This window comes from Microcebus murinus, chromosome 8 (genome assembly GCF_040939455.1).
Source record: "Microcebus murinus isolate Inina chromosome 8, M.murinus_Inina_mat1.0, whole genome shotgun sequence".
Taxonomy (NCBI): Eukaryota; Metazoa; Chordata; class Mammalia; order Primates; family Cheirogaleidae; genus Microcebus; species Microcebus murinus.
The window spans coordinates 62744598-62770462 of NC_134111.1; the positions used below are offsets into that span (position 1 = coordinate 62744598).

General features: G+C 33.6%; 1 protein-coding gene across 1 annotated transcript; it reads right to left on the reverse strand.

The window, feature by feature from the left end:
• Positions 1-501: 501 nt before the first annotated feature.
• Positions 502-20080, reverse strand: ZSWIM2 (zinc finger SWIM-type containing 2). Its single transcript, XM_012779477.3, has 9 exons — positions 19784-20080; positions 18390-18466; positions 16961-17001; positions 11112-11322; positions 9457-9708; positions 5534-5618; positions 4727-4839; positions 2573-2726; positions 502-1694 (listed from the first exon to the last, which is right to left on the reverse strand). The coding sequence occupies exons 1-9, from the start codon at positions 19946-19948 to the stop codon at positions 882-884; spliced, it is 1911 nt and encodes a 636-aa protein (XP_012634931.2). The 5' UTR covers positions 19949-20080; the 3' UTR covers positions 502-881.
• Positions 20081-25865: the final 5785 nt, after the last annotated feature.

The window sequence follows — 25865 nt, forward strand, 5'->3', positions numbered from 1 at the left end:
TTATAAAATATAAGTTTCTTAAAAATAGTAAAACCATTATAAATGTGGCATACCTTATAGCATTATATTTTATTTTCATTTCATGTATAAAAACTTTAAGAGAATGAAGAAAAAAAAAACCACTATCGGGAGTTTCTTAAAGATTTGTGATTATTACTAGTACAAGGAAAATGCAAAAAGTATACAAGTACCTGGAAATAATTGCTGCATGTTATATGCTATCAGGCAACATATTTGAAAACAGTGACTCAAAGCAGGGAAAATCTATTTCCTTAATTTAACTAAAAAAATTTTTAACTCTGGGAGGCTGAGGCGGGCGGATCGCTCAAGGTCAGGAGTTCGAAACCAGCCTGAGCAAGAGCGAGACCCATCTCTACCAAAAATAGAAAGAAATTAATTGACCAACTAAAAATATATATACAAAAAATTAGCCAGGCATGGTGGCGCATGCCTGTAGTCCCAGCTACTTGGGAGGCTGAGGCAGTAGGATTGTTTGAGCCCAGGAGATTGAGGTTGCTGTGATCTAGGCTGATGCCATGGCACTCACTCTAGCCTGGGCAACAAAGTGAGACTCTAGTCTCAAAAAAAAAAAAAATTTTTTTAAAAATCACTGTAAAATAAAATACAAAGGCTCTAAAAATTATTCACAATTTATAACATCCTAGATATACTCATTAAGACACTTAATGCTTTTACATTTTGTAAGTAATGGGACATTTCTTTTAAGTATAGTAAATTAGTCATAGACAAGCACGCAAAATGACAACAGAGAATTTTATATACATGTGTTAAGAATGTATATGTGCTTTTTATATTCTACATATAAAATATTTTCATATTTAATACTCAAATATTTTCTGATAGTAATCAAAAATATTTTTTCACAATCGAACTCCTTCCAATATTAAAGATAGCTCAGTACTTTTTGTATTTAAAGAGTGAAACACAGGCTGTCTTGATAGATAAGTACATTTTTGTCTAATTTTCCCCATACAATTATTATGCCTTTTAGACATACTAAGTTTAGTTGTACCCCAGTTGGCAATAAGATTTAAATCCTCTGGAAGTAAATTATTTGATCTCCTGTCGTCCTCTCTTATTTTCGTACCAAGAGTCTTCTTTAGATTTTGGTTAATACGTTTACAGCCTTTGGTCATCTTCTGGCTTTGACCAGTGTGATATTTTTCACTGATACATGGGGTTTCCATTCCAGTGTGACATATAATATTCTTATGATCAATAGAAGGAAGAAATGTTTGAGATGACATTTTCCCAAATGATCCAGTGGGCAAATCTTGAAAATACCTTGGGAAATGTTGGCTAATTGTATATTCATAGATCGATTTTCTTGAATTTGAATCATCGAATTTGATAGAGCATAGATCATCTATTGTTATATTCTGATGAGTATCTGCTGGACTTTGAGGTGTATTCATTTTATCAGAATTACGTTGCAATATGCTAGGTAAAATTCCAGGTCTACTTTGTTTTAAGATTAATCCAGTACCAGGAATAAAAAGTTCTGATTCTTCCTGCTTTGATGGATGAATGATGTCTATGTTTGAAACAGACTGTTGTGTTTGTCCATTCACTGTTGTATTTTTCCAGATTAAAGGATTATATATAACTTGTCCATCAACAGGGCATGAATTGCACTTGTGGAATAACCAATTGTCAATACATTTCCTATGAAACTTAAAAAAAAGATTATAAGTTAATCAGAACTATAATTATCTTGTTTATAATGATATCATTATATAAAATTCCCTCAGTTTCATAATTGTGTGATTATTAAAACTAGCAAAAATAGAAGGTAATTATAATTTGTCAAGTTTTATAAAAATATTTTGAAGAAGTCTACTTACAAATGTAGTTGATTTATGGACTGATGTCCATTTTTAACATTAAAATGCAAAGCCTTTCATGGATATCATTCTTGTAATTTTGTTAACTCACTACTTATCAAGCTATTAATTTCATTGCTGTATAATTATTTTTGAGTAAAAATATTAAAAAATAAAAAAGCCATAACCAACTAGATTTGAAAATGGATCTGATGACAGTAAGATATAAAATAATAAATGATAATTTTGGAAATAAAACATTCAGCCATTTTAAGGGAGACTCTAAAGCTATAAACGTTTATTGAAACAATTTTATTTCAGAAAAAACTTGGTTATAGATCAAGCATTATTAGACTAATTCTAGTGAGTTCATAGGACATAATAAACTATTTAATAAATAGTATATCAATTTAGGGATTTCTGTGTCATCTAAAGCATCATAAAAATACATAGCAAAATGTTAGTATTGTATATAAAGGAATCTAACTTAAAGTGCTATTTTATCTTTTGTAGATAGTATATTAGTCCTAATCAACAGGAATACACATTCAGGGGGCAGAAGCTGCCTTCTCGATAGTCACTGCAGCAGTTCTTTTACATATATTGTGCAATTTGAATGTCTTTGAATGTAGTACAACTAAAAAGTAAACAGAGAGACTTAAATTATCACTTCATTTGTGAAAACTGACCCTACAGGGAAAGTCAAACTAAAACGACATAACTTTTACCTTATGAGCACATGGTAGCAATCTTGTATATTGACCGAGATGAAATGCCTTCAAACAAAGTCGACATTGGTAGCCTGGAGCAAGCAGCTTGCTATTCTTTGTAATCAGTAGGAGAGGCAGTGACTTTACAATGTATTTTGGTGTGTAAACTTGGCTGAATGAGAATAAGCAGAGAGACATGAATGTTCATATGTTATCAGGTTCTAATCAATAGCATAGGTAAATAATCTTTATATAAATCATGTAACCGAACCCAAGTTTTTCTTGAAGCAAAGATAATAAATCTTACATACTATAAAGTTAAAAAATCTATGATATTGATCCTGAACAAGATAGATCCAATTTTATAAAGAACAAAGTTTTGGTCATAGTAAACAAAAACATAAACTTGAAATTTTTGAATTGTACTTTAATGTCAATAAAACCAGAACAAAATTTTGATGAGAACCATATACTCAACTTATTTCAGTCTAAGCCAACACTGAGGCATGTATTTAGAAAAAATACCACCCAATTTACTCTGTCCTCTGGTAGGAAGTGAAGTGTAGAGTAAATCACATTAAATATCTCAGGCTGCTATAGTAAATTGTCAGATCATAATCTAAGAGAAAATTCGTTTTCCCTGGGGCATATGCTTACCACTTCAATATTGTTAGACTATACTAATGTAACTTTAAAAGTACCAAATCTATTTTTGTACCAAAAGTACTAACCAACATAACTAAGATGATAGAACATGAATTAACTGCTATTTGATGCCATTAGCAACTGGTAAAACAGATAGAACAAATATTTAAAAACAAAAGCTTGGTTAAAAGGTCAGATGTATTCCTACTATACAAAAGTCATTTAGAACAAAGTACAAATATATTTTTCAGATTAAGTTCATACTCCTTTTTATTCTCTAGATATATCACCATCATACTACCAAAACTGCCTTTACCAAGGTCATCTAATTTAAATTAAAAATGTTTATCTTTAGGATTCATTTAAGGTTTTTATCTACTCTTCTTTTTAATCTTGAAACTCTCTTATTCCATTTTCTTTGCCTAGAATTTCCTTCTTCCCTCAATGTTCTCCTTCCCAATTCTTTGCTACTCAATATCTCCTAAGTCCAACCCTTAGTTATGCAACTTATCATCCAACAGGATGAAGTGTAATACCTGGCCAGGGAAAATGGAATTGCAGAGCCTTTGTATAGGCTAACTTTATGCTCATTCATCTGGAAAGTGTGCAGAGTACCCACAGGGCATGGGCTAAATATCCAATGGGGTTTGGATAAAAACTTACATATGTGTGTGGGTGCATTATATGTACACACATGTATTTCGTGAGAATAAGCACAATTTTTGTTTGGTTAATTCATTAAAACTATTTTTTTAAATTTCAATTTTATCTTATCCTTTTAAAAATGTCTCTTTTATATATGTTTTATAAAGTGCATAATCTGTCAATATATACAGCATGTTTAATTTTGCTTAATTGAAAAGGAGTACGGAAAGAGGCCTGGAGGCCTGTCCACTAGTAAGCAGCCCAATCAATGTTCTGAAATATGACCAAACTGCTCAGCACTCTTTCTCTATGGGAGTGGGGAGTAGGGGTAGAGAGAGAGGGAAAATGAATGAAAACTTATCTCCTGCCCCCAGAGATAATTATTTCAAAGCAAATCTCAAATCCCCCTGTATCTTGTCTTCATATAACTGATGTCAGTTTCTATTTCACATTTATTTAGATGATTATTTGATCACTGCGGAAACTACTATATCCCCTATACCTAGTACAATCTCTGGTAATATTACTGGTAATAACAGATAGCATTATTTGACTCATTTCATACTCATAAAATTCCTATCAGGCTGATTTTACAGTTATCTCTATTTTAAAGATGGAGAAAAAGTGGCAGAGGTGGCAGAGAGAAATGAAATAACTAGCTCAAAAGTCACATAGACAGCATGTAGTTGAACTAGGATTGGATTCAGGCAGTCAGACCCTACAGCCTTGCTCTTCACTTGCATGCTATCATGTCACCTAGTATATAGGAGGTGCTCAACAAATATTTATTAAATAAAGGGATGAATAAAACTTATTCAAACTGAAAAATTACTCAAAGATCCCAAGTCATACAAGAAATATAAATTCTACTGAGAATCTCACCCTTGCTTTTCTTGAAAATGTGGTATCTTTTCTTCTATCTCATTTTTAGTATCTATATATTTTACAACTTCATCTGATCTTTTTTCTAGTAATCTCCATCTTTGGTTTCTCTTCTGTAATATGTAAAAAGTAGATGTATTAATAACTTTGAAAATCATGGAAATTTTTATTTTATGGATTAAAATTAGTAGGCTGCATAACAAAACAATATAATACTTATCATTTAAAAAAAATATATATATTTTTTTCCTACATTTAAGTATTTACAAATTGTTAGTCACATATGCTGCTGCATATTTACTATAATGACATTACTTTTTAAGGTAAAAATATAAATAATAACTGGATTTTTAATTTTATCTTGTATAGTAAGAAGGTAGCATTATTATTCAGGATCAGGAGATACTTTTTAAGTGTATGCTTCAAATCATCTCAATGAAATTCCATGTTTCATTATTGTTGATTTTAAAAAGAAACCATAAATGTTTTGATATGTTACATTATGTTATGATAAGCTGATTTGTAATGTTGAGAGCTTTTTAAAACATTTTCAAGTTTAATGGCTACAATTTCTGTTCTTAAGATTTATTTATAATGTCATCAGATGTTTGTTATTGCACTGGATTTTATAAATTACCCACATAATAACTGGTTGTTTTGTACATCCCTATGATAAAAAGTTCTCTTAAAATATAGTTTTAGGTTTTTGTTAATAACTAATAAGTTCTATTCCAGAGTGTTATTTATTCTTAGTTTTACAACAGGGCAAATACAAACACCATATTAGATTCAAGATGGATACTGTACCTCACGAAATGTAAATGTGTGAGAAAGATGGCAGCCACTATCAAAACATTGCTGGCATAAGTGATATTCTATACATTCAGCACACCTAAAATGCAAAACACCAAAACATGCAAGAGAAAAATACAATTATTATAATGGTTTGGGGTGGTAAATTCTGACCAAAATTATCTGGGAACTATCCAAACATGACAAGCCTCATCTCAATCCACACAGCGTATTAGTTTCCTATTGCTGCTATAAAAATTACCACACCAAAGCAATAAACAACAAAAACGTATTATCTTTCAGTTCTGTAGGCTAGAAGTTTGCCATGGGTCTCAGTGGGCTAAAACCAAGGGATTGGCAGGGCTGTGTTACTTTTTGGATGCTCTAGGGGACAATCCATTTCCTCGTCCTTTCCTACTTCAGGAGGCTGGCAGCATTTCTTAACTTGTGACCCTTTCCTCCATCTTTAAAGCAAAGGATGTAGCATCTCTCTGCCTTTCTTCCATAGCCACACAGCCACATTTCCCTCTGACTCTTGCTCCCCTCTTCCACGTTTAAGAATGCTTGTGATTACACTGGGCTTTTCCAGTCAATCCAAGATACCTTCCATATTTCAAGGTCAGCTGATCAGAAACCTTAATGTCATCTACAACCTTAATTCCCTTATGACATGCAACCCTCCACATAGGTTCTGGACCTAAGGATATGGAAATATTTGAGAGGCCATTATTTTGCCCACCACATGCCCCTTCCATAATGCCTTCCCGGACTAACTTAGCTTGTATTTATCTCTTTCTCTAAGTTCCTATAGGATCTACAGCCTATTAGATATTCTGTCATTTGTAAATACATAAAAGATCTTAATAAAAACTATTGATAAATAAAAAAAAAAACACTTTCCACACAAGTACAATCTCAAGCTTACATCTTCTATACAAATTCTGCCACAAACAGAGAATTTTAATTTACTTGCAGCATAATTCATCAAACAGTATTCTTAGCAGTGGTCAAATAAACTTACTTTCCTATTCAAGTTATCAAAGATTTAGAAGATTATTTCCATGAGAAATTATAGAAGATATGTCTTTCAGACATCTTAGAAGAAGCAATTGCTAATTTATTTATTATTACTATTTATATACACAAAGAAGATTCTTAATAATTAACATGAATGGGTCAAAGCAATGGTGTAATTTATTCAATACATCAAAGTATGGTGGACTAGAAAAAGTTAAGCATCTCAATATTTTAACATATATCTAATATTTTTAAAATTAACCTCTTAAAAGATAAAGTAGCTAACTTATGAAACTGTAATGAAGAGGAACTGAAGCTGGACATCGTGGCTCACACCTGTAATCCCAGTGACTTGGGAGGCTGAGGTGGGAGGATCCCTTGAACCTAGGAGTTTGAGGCTGCAGTGAGCTATGATTGTACCACTGCATTCCAGCCTGGGTGACAGTAAGAGCCTGTCTCTAAAAAAAAAAAAAAAAGAAGGCTTTATTTCCTACTTTATCTTGTCTCCTATTCAATCTATTCCTAAAACTATTGGAAATAGTTTCTCAGGCTGATGACTACAATGTCAGTACTCAAGGGAATAGAAAGAAAATGGAGTCACGAATGTTGAAATGCTTTTGAAATGAAAATGCAAATGAAAATCCTCTTGTAAAAGAGGATGGAGATAGAGATGAATAATTTGTTAGCCAAATCCACAGAGGAGAAGTTATGAGAAGAGATGATATTGTCAAAGGAGAATGTTGAGCAGTGAGCAGGGAGCAGGACAATAGAGAATGCATTTATTTAGCGGTAGTTGGAAGAATAATCCACCAAGACAGAAAGAACAGTCAAAAAACTCAGAGTGACAGAGGAGTATGCGGTCATCAACAAAATACTCAAAAGCTAAATTTGACCATCTTTAAGATAAGCTACTGAAGCCATACATTAACCACTTGAGGAATACATGACTGTAAGGACTGAGAATTTTACACCATGGCCCTTGTATATCCTTGTCCTTCACAACTGTTCCTCCCAGCTCCACCTTTTTTTTTGTCCCTTTTCTCAGGGCTGCCTCACCAAAAGTGTTGAATTGAGAGAGCTGTCATTGTCTTCCTCTCTATTTTTTTTTTTTTTTTTTTTGAGACATAGTCTCACTCTGTTGCCCAGGCTAGAGTGAGTGTCGTGGCGTCAGCCTAGCTCACAGCAACCTCAAACTCCTGGGCTCAAGTGATCTTCCTGCCTCAGCCTCCCGAGTAGCTGGGACTATAGACATGTGCCACCATGCCCGGCTAATTTTTCTATATGTTTTTAGTTGGCCAATTAATTTCTTTCTATGTATAGTAGAGATGGGGTCTTGCTCTTGCTCTGGCTGGTTTTGAACTCCTGACCTTGTGCAATCCACCTGCCTCAGCCTCCCAGAGTGCTAGAATTACAGGCGTGAACCACCGCACCCGGCCCCAGCTCCACCTCTAACATGAGACCTTGGCCCCTTACTATTCCTATCTATCCCTCTTGAGAAAATTTAAATTGCCCAAATGATGGCTGCTAATACCAAAGATCCAGTCCTTCCTTTTCCTAGGACCTTCTTTAACCAACATTCCTGAAACTAGCTGAACCCCTCCTGCTAAATGTGTATAAAAATTCTGCCCTTCTTCTTCAAGTTAGAATGCTCCTTTGCATTCTTCTCAGGCCAGCCACTTTTAAATAGAGATATTTGCTAACAATTAATTTTCTTCTGTGTAACACATACAAAAAACAGGACTAAATTAAAAGGAGAAAGGTATAGTTTGCTGTTGGGGGTGATAAAAAATTTTATGGTTTCATGAGAGAGTTAAAAAATATATATATATATATTTATGTATTGGGCTCATCAGAATGTAATTCCAGGAAGACTGAAAAGTAAACTGATGCATGCAAGAGAAATTTTTAACAAAGATTGAAGCAAAATATTTTCTTTTTAATATATCATTAACTTAAACTTTTAACTAAGAAAACACAATTTCCCAAGTATAGCAATTAATGTTTTATTATAGAAATTGTGGTAAAGTTTGGAGGTTGCTCACAAAAGTACTGAAAATTGTTTGCTCCAATAATTACCTTGTTTCTGTTGTTATTGTTGAGGTATTAGATATGAAAGAAAACAAAACCCACATTCATTGCAATTGGAGTAGGGGGACCTTGATTAAATATTCATTTAATCTAGTCAATATTACTCTGGCTCAACATTAGGAGCTTTTGGCAATGACCTCACTGGTGGTTCAAAGAAAGTTACAGAGGGTGAGAGATCAAGCAGGGCTCTAAGCTTGGAAATTCATCTAAGCCAAAGTACAAAGCCTGTGTCCAGAGGTTTTAGGATAGGTGCTACTTCAGACTCAACCTAGACCAAGAGCAAAGCCAATCCCCTTGCACAAGTGAAGAAAATATAATGATGGCAGTTCTTAAATATTGGACTGCTATAGATTACCAGTCTGGAAGTCTTATTACAGCAGCCATCATATAAATCAAATATAGTATATGTGGGAAAAGGTAGGCTAAAGGACAGTTTTTTTTTTAAAGACAGTCTCACTCTGTTGCCCAGGCTAGAGTGCCATGGCATCAGCCTAGCTCACATGGACCTCAAACTCGTGGGCTCAAGCAATCCTTCTGCCTCAGCCTCCTAAGTAGCTGGGACTACAGGCATGTGCCACCATGCCTGGCTAATTTTTTCTACATATATTTTTAGTTGTCTAGCTCAGTTCTTTCTATCACTAGTAGAGACAGGGTCTCACTCTTACTCAGGCTGGTCTCAAACTCCTGAGCTCAAACGATCCACCTGCCTTGGCCTCCCAGAGTGCTAGGATTACAGGCGTGAGCCACTGTGCCTGGCCAAAAAGATAGGTATTCTAATACTCTGAGTTTCCTAATGTAAAAAAAAATGTTTTAATTTTACTGATGACACTTACTTATAACATTTCCCCTCAACTGGAAATTGTTTACAGTTATTACAGGGAATTCCAAGATGTCTGTCCAGTCGTTCTTTCTCAGCTGCAGTCACAAGTTTGCTTGAGTTTTTGAATTCTTCCAAAATAAGTTGTAATGGTGCAAACTCTTTTCTGCACAGAGGACATTTCAACATGGAAGTGTTTGATGTCATAGTCTGATAATTCGCTAAGATCTTCATGCATTTTATATGAATACTATTGCCACAGCCAAACCTATCAGAAATAAAATTCAAGTTCACCATTTGTATACAGCAAAGTTTTATAGACATGCATTGTATATATTCTATATATTTATATAAATAAAATTTTTTGTGCTACCATCTTTATTCTCCCCAAAATATACTTTGAATTGATTTTCTAGATATAACTTAATTACACACACACAATTTATCCAATCTATCATCTTTAATTTGACACATCAGAATTCCAAACATTAGTTTTCCCCAATTCCAATGAAATGGTGAAAGATTTTGCATCATCAAAATATTTTTCATTTATAAAGAGAATAAATATAATCTTAACACAAAATAAAATTATAACGATAATTATTAATTCTTCTTTAAATAAAATGCTTTACTGAGAGTAGGGTGCCATCTTATTTTTCTAGATATCACATAATACATGGTAATAACTAAGAAATATCTGCTAAGACGAATAATATTTTAGGAAGTGGTTAATTTTACAATATGCAATATAAACAGACACATGAAAAACTACAGTGTGGATAAAAATTTTATCAAATAATCAGGAGAAAAAAAGAATAAAAAATTTTCATAGCAAATGGTTGCCTAAATTTTCTAAGTTCAATTTTATGGTGCTGTGAAGAATAATATGAATTGAGACTGTCAATAAACATTGTGCATAAGTGAAATTTTGAATTACTTAGGTTCAAAAATAGAATTTTGAAAAACCAAAAATAATTCTTATAATTTCAAAGTAAAATAATCTTTACTGTCAGGAAACTCTTTGTAACTATAATAAAATAAGCCATGGCATTTATTCATTTGTATAAAATAAAAACATGAAAATTATCCTACATTCATTACTTAAAGTGGGGGGAGGAATACTTATGGAGTTCTGTTTTTTTTAATTTTTATTTTTTTGAGACAGGATCTTGCTCTGTTGCCCTGGCTAGAGTGCAGTGGAATGACCATAGCTCACTGCAACCTCAAATTTCTGGGCTCAAGTGATACTCCTGCCTTAGCCTCCTGAGTAGCTGGGCCTACAGGTGTGCACCACCATGCCCAGCTAATTTTTTCTATTTTTAGTAGAGACAGGGTCTTGCTCTTGCTCAGCTGGTCCCCAATTCCTGACATCAAGGAATCCTCCCCCCTTGGCCTCCCAGAGTGTTAGGATTACAGGTGTGAGCCACCATATCCACTAGAGTTCTGTTCTGATCTTCACTGTTAAAATGTAGCTCAGAAATGTTTAGAGTAATAACAGGACCTTTCACAACATATATGTCAGGAAACAAAAGAATGCTAATTAAATATAAATTGGCTGTAGGTAAAGCTTTCTTCTTTTTCTATCAACATGTCTCATAATGTAATCAATTACGAACATGTTAAATTAGAATTTTTCATAAGTTTTTAGAATCCAAAGGAAAAATACATCACCTGCAAAAGGTGACAGGAAGCTTGTTCTTTAAGAGCACCTCTTGACAAATAGAGCAGATATCCTCTGAACCAATTTCCTTCTGTTTAATGTACCCATCTTCTTCAATATGTGCATTTTCATCATTTGTTCCTGGTTGGGGAGTTTGAACTCGATGTATCCCTCGCAGCAAGTCATCTATTTCTCCTTCTACGAGACCCAACTGGAAAGCAGCTAGTGAAAAATCCCAAAGTATTAAAATTTGGTGGCAAAATCAGAGATACAGAGATGGAATAACTTATGCTGAAAGTTAGAATTTTCTTTAAAAAATCAAAGAGACAGATGTGGTTGAATTATTACACTGACACTGACCACTTCTTTGTATTCCCTTTAGTAACAAAAAGTCAGAAAAGAGTCATTTTTAAAAAGAATGAAAATTATCTTTTTTTTCTTGTTACTGAGAAGAGTCAGTGCAAACAATGCATTGTAAGGGTTTTGGATATGATAGTGTTCATCCTTAGGTTGGGGTTATAATCATGTCTTCCATTTTGATCTGTTCATTTGTCCACAAACAAATGTTTTATGAACATATAATACGAGAGTATTAATAGAAATAGGGCACAAATCCATAAAGAGGAAACATGGGTAATTAGTATCTGTTAGATGAACAAACGAGTGAATGGGTAATGGAAGAGCAAGACTTAATTCATTGTGCCTATTTTCCTGTTTCAGTTTGTGTCCTTCCAAAAGAGCGTCTCAGCAGCCATGTCTATCATAGATGTGGTCAGTGTTCCTCAGGACAATCTATCAGTAACTATATTGCCTGTACCATACAGATATGTATTCTGTGAATTCTAAATTTTCTTCATCCCGGTTATCCTTTTAAGAAATTATGTTCTAGTGCCTATAGTTTTGATCAAGGCATCCTAGATTTTTGATTCTCTGGCCTATCCCTATGTTCCTTCCCTTGCCCTCTCCCTCTCCTTAACATGCCATAATGTAAATGCTGGCTGTTATTTGTCCCCTGAGTTCTATTTGTTTTATACATTCTTTAATACATATAGATTAAAAATTACTGACAGGATAATGAAAAGCTCCACTTTCCTGGAAAGATCCCCACTTAAACACTAAAAATCCTGAAAATAACATAGTTACATTTAAATACAGAAAACTCTGTTCCTTGTCTGAGGTGGTGTGGCAGGTGGACTGTGGGAGGGTATTATACTTTAACCATTACTTTGGAGGAGAAGGGCTATTTGTCACAGAGACATAGCAACTTCTGCTCTCTATAAAAAAGAGAGGAAAATAAAGAAAAAAAGATGGTGCATTTGGGAAAGAAGATTCTCTGGAGCAGCAGAAATACAGAAGAATAAAATTTTATAAAAGGAGCTGGCTATAACTGTTCTGTGTGGTATAGCATGAATTTGAAAATAAAAGGGCAAAACAAACTCTTTTGAAATTAGCTTGGAAGAATTAATGTATGGGTTTGTACAAGAATATTTTGAAAGCAAAAAGCAAGGCTGCTAAGCTTATCTGACATCACAATGTGTCATACAAACAATAAATATAATATATAAGGATGCTCTTATATAACAAACATTTTGAAACAAGGAGAAAAAGGACTATTCAATACCATTACTAAAATAACAGGGTAGCAATATGGAGAAAACGAATTCAAAGCAAATACCACCCTCCAACTTATACCAACACAACTATACTATAGAACAAAATATATAATGTGGAACAAAAAGAATAAAAAAGAAAAAGAAAAAAAACCACCCCAAAGACTATCAATACTATGGAAGAAAGACAATCTTAAAGGACTGAAATAATATAAAATGGTCAGATTTAACACAAAAAAATTGTATATGTATAACAAAATTTAATCAAGCTATAGAGAACAGAGAAAAGATTTATAACAGATTAGAAAAACATTTGCAAAAAGGAGTAATCCCTATAATATTTAAGAAGAATTTGCAGTTTTATCCCAATAAATAGCCAAAGTACAATTCACATGAAGAAGTACGAATAGTAAACAAGGCAATGAAAGATGTTCAATTTCATTGGCATCAAAGAAAAGTGAATTAAAAATAAGAATGAAACACAATAAATAAAACCTACTGAATAAACAACAATAAAAAATTTTATGCTTTCTTTTTCTTGTGTTATTTTCTTTGTATTTGAAAAAGTTATTTGAAGGCATTTTAGATCTTCTATAAAGGAATGTTAGATGTGCGGGAGAATGTGGAAACTATTTTCTTATTTAATTTACTAGGAATGAATAGATTACTATGATCCTTGCATCGGCATTTTTCCTGCTTTGTGTGACTGTCTTTTTTCTGAAATTATAGAAATATTACTAAGATAGCAGAATATTTATATATGTCTTTATTTTTGTTGGGGCCTTAAATATATTATTAATGTCTTTCTTTGTATGGTTAAGTATTAATACTATGTTTAAAATGTACCTAAAACATGAGTCCAAAAACCAAAACTTTAAGAAATTGATATATTGCTGAAATCATTATAAATCAGAAAAAGGATTTTGAAATCCAATTGGCAATACATATGGAGGCAGACATTAAAATATTAACACTTCTACTCCAAAATCTAATTAATGAGACTTTAGGCTAAAGAAATAATTGAAAAGACGAAAAAGCTTCATACAAAGAATATAACAAGTAGTTAGAAATAAACTAATAATGGGATGCCTAATAATGTGAGAATGTTAAATTATTTATCATATACCATATTCAGTGGAATATTAGCTTTTGATGACTTTGATTACACAGATTACATAGCATTGAAAATATAAAAGTAACAGTGTGTGATAAAAGGAGAACACAGAATTCCAATAGACTATTAGGCATACCTACACATAAAATCATAAAAGGAAGGTAGAAAATAGAAGTTTATTACATCTTTGTGGTGGGAATTTAGAAAACTTTTCTGTAATGTATTTTTATTTTATTCATAAATATTTAATTGACAAAAGGAACAGATGGCATTTGTTAGTCATTATATTTAGAAGAAACAATTAGGTGATAAATCTAGGTTTTGTTGGGAAAATATTTGTGGGAAAAAGAATGTTTAGTGTCCAAAAACTATTTATATTTCTTATAATAAAATCATCGTTGTAGGTCTTCAAAAAGAAGAGTCTCAGGTTTCTTACATGCAGCACTAGAATGTAGATAATTGTTTTTGATTTCTTTCAGAAGAGAATCTATGAATGATGTTCAAAACACTCCTCCTCCATTACAAGTAACCATTCCTCCACACTTATTTATTTACTTTACATAATCCTAATAATTGTTTATAGCTTTCTTTAAATTACTTTAATTTTCATGTATGCTTGTTCTAGCTTTCATATAAATGATCAATTTCAAAGTCATTAAGACATCTACTTTCTTTGAATATTTCTACACTGTCTAGTATTATATTGTACACACAAGATTTTCTCAATGTGAACTAAAACTTCTTTTAAATACAAAAGATATGAAAAATATTTGTTTCAATAGGAAGTATAAATTGTCAAAATATATAGGATTAATATTAAACATTAAAAACTCCCTACTGTAGATTAAATGAATGGTTTCAAGAAGTACAAAGAATAATACAACATAAAATATTAGATTGATCTGCATGAAATTGCTGTTTTTATAAATAAAAAACATCCAAATAATTAGCAACTTATATGATTCAATTTATAAATAGCACCTAGCAGAGCTCCTGGCTAACATGCAGTAAAATAAATATTTGCTGAATTTAATAAGGTAGAGCTACATTCTCTAATGTGGTAGCCATTACCCACATATAGCTGTTACGCACTTGGAATTTAGCTAGGATGACTGAAAAACTGAATTTTAAATTTTGTTAAATTAAAAGTTTTGTTTTGAACTTAAATTTAAATTTAAAGTTAATAATCTAAAGTGACTGAAAAAGTTATAATTATCTTTGTAACAATTTGGGTATTATGTGAATCTATATTTCAACTGAAAAATTTTCTGAAGGCTACATTAAGATAAAGTGTTTCCAATACAGTGCTGGAGTTAAGAGGCACTGTAAGTATAATATACACACTAGATCATGAGGACTTACTAAGAACAAAAATAAAATAGCTCATAACTTTTATATTGATTACATGTTGACAGGATAATATTTTGATGTATTGGGTTAAGTTAAAATATATTATTAAAATTATTTCCCCGTTTCTTTTTATTTCTTACAATATGGCTACTAGAAAAGTACTTATGTAGCTCAATATTTTTATTGGGCAGCCTTAGTATAGAAGTCCATGAAAATGATATAGAAAAACAGTGTAGAGAACAACAGACTTGAGAGGAGGTCAACATTTCATTTCAGGTGGATAAAATGGAGAAGCAGAAAAGAAAACAATATGTATGAAATCATACAACCTAGTCATCACACATGAAGGGATTGGTAGAAAGGATTAAGGAGAGGATGACATTTTAGAAAGAACCTTTTGTCTAGAGTGTGAATGAGGAAGTATAAAGTGCAGGCACTGGAGACAAGTATGCCACACAAAATGGCACTAAGGGCTGAGGAAGGTTGAACAAAGGTGAGAACAAGGATGTTGAAATGGAAACATTTGAGAGATAGGTAGAATGTAAAATACACAGGATTTATAGGATGAGTAGCTGTATGGGAGAAGAAGATGAAAGAGAAAAAAATCCAGGAGAATCCCCAAGTTTTTAGCTTTGGAGAGGAAATAAAAAGGAAAGCCAATATGTGAGGGAGGGAATACGAGAAGGGAGCACAGATGGGGGAAATTTGTTATTTAAAATGCCTGTGGGAACTCCAAATTGAGCTGCCCAGAAGGCAAAGGGAAATACTGGTCTATTGATAAGATGTGGTAATCATTGATAAAGAGTTAACTGAGACACTGAAAATGAGAGACATTTCCAAAGCATTTGTAGAGTGAAAAGAAGAGAACAAAAGGAAAATCCCTGTGAAACACTAATATAAATTTATTATCCGGTATAACTTTTAAATGTGTTTACTGTGATTGTAACTATAAAATATTTGGGGGGAAATGAACTTGCCTAAACAAAACCAATACTCTTTGAATTGAAAAAAATTGAAAACTGATTATCACTTTAATTCTTTATGAATATTACAAACATTTATTAACATATTTAAAAATGCAGTTCTTAGATAGGTCTAGTATAGGTCAAACAACTTTTCAACTGCAGGTATAATAACACTTTCATAACGGATAGTTATCTTTATTATAAAATGTACAAATTTAAATGACCTGTAATAAAATTATTTTTTTCTCTTTTATTTTTGAGGACTCTTGAATTATTAACTTATAAAACTATATGCCTGACTCTAAACTCAATTTAAATACTGAATTAAAAACTATTTTTTATTCTAAAAATATATTTTTTTGCAAATAATTTGTCAGTAAACATTTTTGAATGAAATTATGTGCTATGCCCACTGTCTCTGGGATCTAAACAATAACATTTGCTATTTTTATCACAATTAACATAATTTAGATAAAGAAACAACTGTGATCTTTTCTTAGAATACATAAATTTTTCTACTTAATAGGAAATTAATTCATTTTCTTAATTTCCACTTAATTTTTCTACTTAGACATTTTTTCTCCTTAATAGCTGGCCATTGTTTCATTCCTGATTTTAAGTGCCTTTGAGTTTGAATATGACATATAAAGTCACATTTTTTATTAAACAAGAAGAATGTTCCAAATGTCTTAAGTGTAAAAAGCTGGGCTATGGATAGTTGCTAGATCTTTAGGAAATCATCTAATTTTACAATATGTTTAAATAAAACGTCTTTGTATTTGTTAACCTTAAATTAATTAAAAAAATCCCTTAAAACTTACATTCATGATTCCTGGGAAGCTTGAACTTTTTCAACAAGACCCTAATATTCACAAGCAGATAAAAGATTAAAGCATTTTTTTTTGACATAATCTTAAAAGACATTATTTTTAAAAACTTTTAGAACAGGAATAGAATTGTAAGATTTTCATTGCTGAAAGTGTTATAAATAAACTTAAAACTTAACAATTTTCTGTTACAATATTAGTTAAACTTATATTTTAAAATAAGCATATGTGAAAGAAAGTATGACTAACAAAAACAAAAGACATCTGTGGTATAGATATTTGTCACAGAGAGTCCATGTATTTCTTATGACATATATATAGTCATTTACAAGGAGAAGATAAAGAGGGGATTTAGGTATTCATAGTTATTCTTTTAAACTTCCCTGGAAATGGAGTAATTTTCCAGATAGAGTACTAACTGATTGTTTGCTTACATATTAATGTATGATAGAAAAAATATTTTCAAATTTCATAAATGATAATGGAATATGACTTTTGTAAAAGTGAGAAATACTTATTAAATTCTTATTTAAATATATTAAGTATAATTTAGTATATTAAACATTTAGATTATATTCCACTTAGTTTATGATTAAAATACTGTACAAAACAACTTACATCATATAATAATCAGAACAGAATGTCTTTGCCTTGACATAAAATAAAAATGGAAAGAACCTATTTTAAGTATAATCATAATACCAAATTGCAAGTTTCAAAAGGACTATATTTTTATCTTTATGTCAACTACAGCAAATAACTTGTGTTAGTAGATGCTTGATAAAGATTGATCAAAATGAAACAGCAAAAAACTTAGTAAGTAAAAGCATAATAATAAGTTACATATTGTTTTTTTACCTGTAAATAAAAGCATTAGAACTATAAGATACACTCTTTTCTTAATTTATTATTTTCCCTCAAATTATCAATTACAAATTATTTATAATAATATATTAATGATTTGTTGGTATGAGTATAGGTAGGCGAAACAAAATGAGTTGAGTTGGGTTTAAACTAAATGGACAGAATTTTTTTTTTCATTTCTGGGGATTACTCTACAAATAGGTTCTGACACTAGAGGAAAAATTTTAGAAATAATAGAATCCTTCTTCTATTATCCTACTCCTCCTTCTTCAACAGAATCCTACTTCCATCTTGAAAGATTCATATGTTCACTGAAAAGGAAAATTTTCTAAAACTTGACCAACATAGTCTAGTATGGAAAGGGTGAATACTTTCAATTCCTATGTCAGAACAAAATGAAATACTGAAAAATTTATCAGTAAGCTATGACCACCTTAACTTTATATTTCCCCAATATCAAATTTCTTTAACTTTGTTATACTCAAACCATAAAAAAGGCAATGTACGTTACAAATCATGATGTTCCTTTCTGGAAAATCTTCATTAAAAAGTGGCTTACCAACATATATGCTTACAAAGTTCCCCTCCTTTCAGAAATGTGGAGCAGTTGCAAACATGAGGATTTCCTAGAAAAACCTTTAAAAGAAAAATGCATACTTTAAAAAGTCAGTTAATTTTTAGAGTAAAACTAAGTCCACATATAATTGGATTAAAAGAGATTTGAAGAGGTAATTTAGTTTAGATGATTAGAAAAGGGTAAAGTCTACCAGGAAATCTTTTGATACAAGTCTTTAAGCTGATTTTTCACTTCCTTATTCTTTGCCTCGGTTAGGTTAACAACTTGCACTGTCAATTAAGATGGTTTTTAAGTGGCCTGTACTCAGGCAGGTGAAAACATCTACATTTAAAATCTAAAACAAAAAACCAAAACTATAAATTTCTTACTGTAAGGAAATTGTACCCTCGCATGGAACTGAACGCCTTTTGTAAGGTAGCTCATTTTGGATTTTTGTTTTTTTGTGCATTTGAATTGGTGAATTTACCTTTTTAATTTAATTTTATGTAAGAGAACAAATTTTATTCACAACATTATATTATTACTAAATACAGTAAGGGTTGTAAGCAACAAAGTAAAAAAAAGAGTGTTTTAAATAAGTACAGACTAGTAAATTGTATTCAGTTCTTAAAATGCATTCTAAATTAAAATTTTCTTTTTTTTCATTTCATATATATTTTATTTATATGATGTTATATTTCAATTAATGAGTTTAAAGCTCTACAAAACCCCCATTATTTTATATTTACCACTAGAGGGCTAAATTAAAATTTTCTCAGTCAATTCCTGGGAGGTAGTGCGGTGGCTGATTTTTGAGTGGTGAGGATGGGATATGCAAATAGGAAATATTTGTTGTCTTTCAGCAAAATTAAAAAGAATTTTTACTCATTAAGACCTTTCCAAGATATTGCCATTTAAACCATCCTATTAAAGGGTCTCATAATAAGCTTCAGCGTGAAGAAAGAGTAAAGGGAAACCAATTTTATTTAGTCAGCACATATTTACGGTGTGTAAATAGATTGTATTAATAGTATTTTAATTTCGTGTGATTTACAGGGCTAGTGACCGCTAACAACAGATACAAGAACGCACGTATTGCAAACCAAATATTTATATCAAGCCTCTAACATTTTCAAGCCTAAAGATCAACAACCATCGTCTTATAAGAGTCGGATGTAATTTGAGGTTCTAAGCTCCCAAAAGAAACTTTTCTAATGAATACTTCCTTCTGCAATATGCACGTCTTTAGCGTCTGGAACCCTCACGGGGAAACGCCTTTGGGGTGGGCAGCAAGGATCTGCAGGGACAGTCAGGGGGGCTAAACACACTGGGTGGGCTGGGGGGACCCGACGGGTAGGCCGGGCCAGGGGCGGAGGCCAACTGGGGGCAGTAGTTACTCGGCAATCCCTGTTTTCCGGCTCCTCCTCCCTCAGCAGGAAGCCGGTAGGGCCCATCTCTCGCAGGAGGTAGATGCTGCTGCTCAGCGCCTGGTCTTGTTGCCGGCTGAGGCTCTCGCTCAAGTGTCTTCGCCTTTCAGAGGCCTTACAGCCTCGGCGAAGCATCCTAGCTGGGTGCGGGAAGAGGCGGCGGGTCAGCTAGCCTCTGCTAGGCGCCTGCCAGTCTCCATGACAACGGCGTGCCGGCTGGTTGCCTTGGTGACGGTGTGTTGGGGGAGGCCCTGCGGTGTCCCGGCGTGCCTTGCGCGGAGCTAGAGCAGGGCCACAGAGGCGCAGGAGGGTGTGGATTCCGCGGATCGTACCAGCCTCCGAAGCCTTCTGAAGTGACGCTCCCGACTGGGGAGTGTTCCTGGTAGTCAGCCGGTGGATTTGAAAGCTGGCGGCTGAAGGCCCGTAGCTGGCAAATCTCTTGCATTCCTTCTGATTTTTCGCAGGCAGGGACGGTGAAATCTGCATGTTAGGGCAGTGGCAAACCTGGTTACATTTGGGCTCTGGAATGTAAAGTTATCGTGACTCATCGTCTTTATCAGAAGCCCAGAATGATTGCTTACATTCAACAATATTCCACAGATATTTCCTGATTGCTCACGATGTGCATAGTGAGCAAATTGCTGGGGGAAGATGTAGAAGACAGAGGTCTAACGCCTAGGAAGCTAGACATTAAGTCAGGGGGTATGTCTCTCTCTCTCTCTCTCTCTCTCTCTCTCTCTCTCTCATTCTCTCTCTCTCTCTCTCATGTTTGAATAGGGGTGAGCATTGGGGGTGGTGGCACAGAATCCACCGCCTTTGTGTATATGGGCTCTAAATTTACAAATCTGTGTTCTAAAGGAAAAGATTTTCAAGGTATGAAATGTTCATACCTTCAATAATTCAAATTGTCCCCAAGATTTGTTACCAGTTTCTAGGGGAAGAGCTGTAATCAAGTATGAGTCAACATTTTATGCCATAATTACTGAAAAAGAAGCCATACTACTGGAATCTCTCTAAGAAATTGAAAGCAGGAGATAGCACCCCTAAGGGGGCCCAGTAGCCTTGGCTTCCATGCCCAAGGATAGAGGTTATTTGTCCTATTTTATCATGGGAGGAAGCTACAACTAGATATGTCAAAATGACAAAGGCCACAATATGAAAGAAGGTAATGATGGTAATGGCAATTTTCAGATGTGAGATATCTGGATAAACACCAGCCAACCTTAGGTCTAAGGTTTTAACTTACTAAATTTTATTTCTACCCTCCTATTCTGACTAATAACAACTGACACACATGCTACCATACCTCCAACTTTAGTATCAATTTAATGGTGATAGATGTTAAACTAAAACATTATGTATTAGCAAAAAACCCTTCATATTGAGAACAAAAGAAACTATAAATTGAATTAATTTATGTATTAATACTTATGATTTTAAAAACTCTAATGACAATCCATATTTCCTATGTAACAAGATGAACTGGGTTTCAGAATGAAGGCACTTCATTCAACCATTATTTTTTTGTCTCTCTTTTTCTCCTTGTATGTGTGTGTGTATGATATATATGGTTACTAATGAATTTTTAAAAACAAACAGCAAATAACTATTAAAGCTGCTGTGTTTTATTTATAATTAGATAGTGATACTTGCTTCCTGTGTAAGTGATAAAAAACATTTTTGAAAAGGTTACATGCTTAAGACATACTAGTCATGTCAGTTGAATATAGGTTCATAATTCCATTTTGGGGGATAGTAAAAGTCACACTATTCATATTTTTATGGCAGTTAAGAGAAAGCACAGATTGCTAGACAGAACTTTAGCTGTAAGGCATTTGTTTTATATCTGTCAGTTAAGACTTTAAAAACATTTTTATAGCCAGGTGACTATCCCATATGTTTGCTTCATCTCTTAAGAGTGTGTGACAGGAGTAATATTTTGCAAGTATTAAATTGGAGAATTAAATTTTTCCCTTAAAATCAGTGTTCCCCTCCAAGGTACATTTTATGGCATATTGCCCCAGGTAAGAGAGGATGGTTACTGCTAGAAACAAAGATATCTAAGTTTCATAAACTTTAGTTTCATGGATTATTTTTTAACCTTTCTAGCAATAGTTATGAAAGACAAGTATTAAGAAATTACAGTTGCTCCAGTTTAAGATCTAAAAAGCTGAACTTAGGGTATTATGCCATGGAATTGTATGGAAGAGATTGCTCTAGGTGGTGGAAAAAAGAGTGTCAGAAGTAAGTGGAAGAAGTCAGCTGCCAATCTCAGCATGAGTGTGCACATGTAGGGATGAGGATGGAAGTATGTGAAGCAATGGACTGAAACATTGAGATGAGTTTGGGATGACTAAGAATACCTGGGGCAGGTGTGTATGGGGAATATACTTTTGTAATAGTGTTAGGGAGGTGCAGGGTACTAGGAAACTTCAGCTTTTTGCCATGTCGAACACATGGTGGGTGAGCAATATACAGAGGTGCCAGTTGAAAACAGGTAAATGACCTGGTTCGCAAGCATTAAAAGCATGCCATGAATTACAGGAGTTTGTGTAGTCATGGCATACAATTAGTACATACAGATTGTCTAATCATATAACCAACCTCCTCCCTAAAGTCCTCCAGCACTTTTCCACTAGCTCACCCCAGTGCTTAACAATTCCTACCTTTTGCTTCAGTGTAATTGAGTTCAATCTCTCTCCCATATTGCAATAAAATCTTCCTTGCCTGTTTAATTTCATCCAGCACATTTTTTCTTTTACAATAAACATTTACCTGAGAAGACTGTTTATTTATTAAATCAGACTAACATATTTTACTAAGGTTTTCTTTTTTTCTTGTGATCAAGGAGAATGAGGGCTACTAAAGGTGATTGGATCATTTATAGATAAAATAAACTTCTTATATATACAAGTATAATATAAATAAATTTGGAACCCACTATGAGTGTGAGACTTGTAATTTAAGATGCCAGACTGAGTATATAATATCAATTTCTCTACCACCTGAAGAGTTTAAGAGTCTAGAATGTTAGAGATGGCTGAAGTAGGCAGAATTCTGAGAATGACCCAATGACCCTTACCCTTGTATAAGTCATCCCTCTATGAATATGTAGTGTTACATGACAAAAGAGATTTCTCAAATGTAATTAAGGTTACTAATCAGTTGACTTTTAGTTAATTAAAAGGAGATAACTTTGGTTGGCCTAATCTAATTTTATGAACCCCTTAAAAGCAGTTTTCTCTGGCTGGCGGCAGAAGAAGTCATAATGGAAGCATGATTCTTTTGCTGGCTTTGAAGATGGAGGCGACTATGTGACAAGGAATTCTGGGGCCTCTGGAAAAAGAGAGTGGCCTCTGGCTGACTACCAGCAAGTAAATGGAGTCCTTAGACCCATAGCAGCAAGCTGAGCAGAGAACCCAGCTGAGCTTGCCTGGACTTCTGACCTACAGACCTGTGAGCTAATAAATGGGTATTGGTTAAAGCCACTAAGTTTGTGGTAATTTCTTATATAGTAACAAAAAATGAATATGAAGCAATTGGCAAATGAATAACTTTAGCAAACTACTGAAAGAACAAATATGGATGGAAAAGTGCTGACTGTTAAAAGGAGGAATAATTGAAGGTATGAACATGGAACAGTTTACTTCCTGTTATCTGCCAGCATTGGGTTGGACAATAGAATCACTCTAGCTAGTTTTAAGTATAAAGGAATTTATTATAGGATATAAATTAGCTGGGAGGGTGTCTTTTTGTTGTTACAGAATATTTCTTAGTTGCCTCTTTATATTTATCCTTAATGGTGGTTATTTCTTCTAGGCTTGGTATTTGCCCCTGGAAGGGGACAAATGGATTCTTCTTTTTATGCCTCAATTTCTACTTGGGATTGTTAGAATCCTCCTGTAACATTTTAGGCCTGTGAGTTGGTTCACAGTTCAGTGATCCAGGAATAGGAAGAAGAGAGGACTGTGGTCAGTACCACTAGGGGAACTTGTCTCTTGAGGTTTCTTCTAGTGTTTTGTGAATAATGTTTTTCAGTGGCTTTACCCAGTTTGGTCCAAGTTCCTTTTCTAAATCTGTTGCCCACAGCATAAAAGAAGAGCCCCAATGTTAAAAGGAGAAACTCCTTACTAATGACACTAGTTTTTATTTCGTATCGCTTTATCTCTAGGTCTCCTGAAACAGCTGTTCCTGAAGTCACATTGCTGTCCTTACTGCTGCTGCAGCTCACGTAGTCAGGGTTAGAGTTGATTTCTGTATATAAATTCTTTGATTACTAGCACAATCTACATGGTGTATTTTCCTGATTCCTCTGGGACAGTTCTCTTCAAATATTGTAGATCAGTGTTTCAAATTTTCTCCTATTGTTTTGCAGGTATTTCATCTTTATGTTATTAAGAAGTCAAGTAGAGTCAGATGCCTTTGTTTTCGCTGCCAACTGCTTTGGCTGGGGTTCTTAGAATACTTAAGAAGTAATACTTTTTTAAAAGGCACACATATGAAAGGGTGGAGTTTTGATCCATGCCATTCTACTGGGATTAAAGTTTTAGGGAGGCAGACTTGGCTTATTATAAAAAGAAATTTTTGGACAATTTCAGTTTTATTATGATGCTCGGAGATTCCCATCACAGAAAACATTTAAGGGCATACTGAATGGGCATATTTCAGGGATATTATGGAAGGTTTGTTTGCCAAGATAGGAGAATGTCCTAAACATCCTAAACATGTCCTAAGGGACATTTTAGCCTTAGGAGCCTATGATTATGTAGTTTTTGTTTTAAATTAAATGATAATAAACTTTAAAGTTTGTTTCAAAGCTTATTTAAATGAGTGGCCTCTCATTGTTCACTTAACCATAGAAACTGTATCTAATTTAAGATTTATTATACAATTTTCAGTAGCATTCATAAATCTTTCCTATAAATATACAGAAATATTATCTTAGTTACCATACTGAAGGAAAATCAACATGAAAACATTTTGAGAGTTCTCTAAACATATACAAGCTTCCAATATTCTATGTGTAAATACAAGTATCTTTTTTTTTTTGAGACAGAGTCTCGCTTTGTTGTCCAGGCTAGAGTGAATGCCGTGGCGTCAGCCTAGCTCACAGCAACCTCAAACTCCTGGGCTCGAGTGATCCTTCTGCCTCAGCCTCCCGAGTAGCTGGGACTACAGGCATGCGCCACTATGCCCGGCTAATTTTTTATATATATATCAGTTGGCCAATTAATTTCTTTCTATTTTATAGTAGAGACGGGGTCTCGCTCTTGCTCAGGCTGGTTTTGAACTCCTGACCTTGAGCAATCCGCCCGCCTCGGCCTCCCAAGAGCTAGGATTACAGGCGTGAGCCACAGCGCCCGGCCTAATACAAGTATCTTATTCATTGAAGAATCTTTCTTGTAGACTTCATGGGCCTTAATATTACCAGAGTAAATATTTGACATTAGGGTCTATGTAAATAAAAAATTAAATCAATATTAAATAAAATTGTGTCCTATCTTGTCTTCTTTAGTCATCAACTTGGGAAATGCATCCAGTGTATCTCTTCTCTTTACCATTTAGATGGTGATTTTCTGTTGTAATTTTGGCACTATTCTCAACTGTGCAGCAGGAACTAAATTTAGCTGATCTGTAATTTGAATATATTATTGAAGATTGCCTTTGTAACAAATGGTAACACCTGAAATTCTCAGAGTAAAACTATAAAAACATGATTATAAATAGAAAATATGACATTAAGCAAAAGGAATGAAAATGTGTATCTATGCATGTGTGTGTGTGTGTGTCTGTGTGTATTTTCAGGGTCAGCAAGAATATGTGGTACTTTGACCTAAGCCTTGGGGGAAGTCTAAAAGTAAGATAATGCCCTGGAGTGAAAATTATCCATATTTTGGTTTCTAAAAATTGTTTCCTGAACTTCACTAATATGGTTTTACACAGGTTTGGGCAATGCTAACACAAGTAAGACAAAGGGGGGGGGAGAGGGCTCCACTGCATCTCTGGTGAATGGAGGTTAGCATGCATCATTGTACCTCTATTTACAGCTATT

Bases quoted from the DNA above. Each gene is read 5' to 3' on its own strand.
- ZSWIM2 (XM_012779477.3), bottom strand. From the start codon at position 19,948: ATGCTTCGCCGAGGCTGTAAGGCCTCTGAAAGGCGAAGACACTTGAGC. The intron at 17,002-18,389 runs GTAAGCCACTTT...TGTGAATATTAG, and splicing joins CTTTGTAAGCATATATGTTG to GGTCTTGTTGAAAAAGTTCA. The intron at 2,727-4,726 runs GTGAGATTCTCA...ATTCTCATTCAG, and splicing joins CATTTTCAAGAAAAGCAAGG to CCAAGTTTACACACCAAAAT.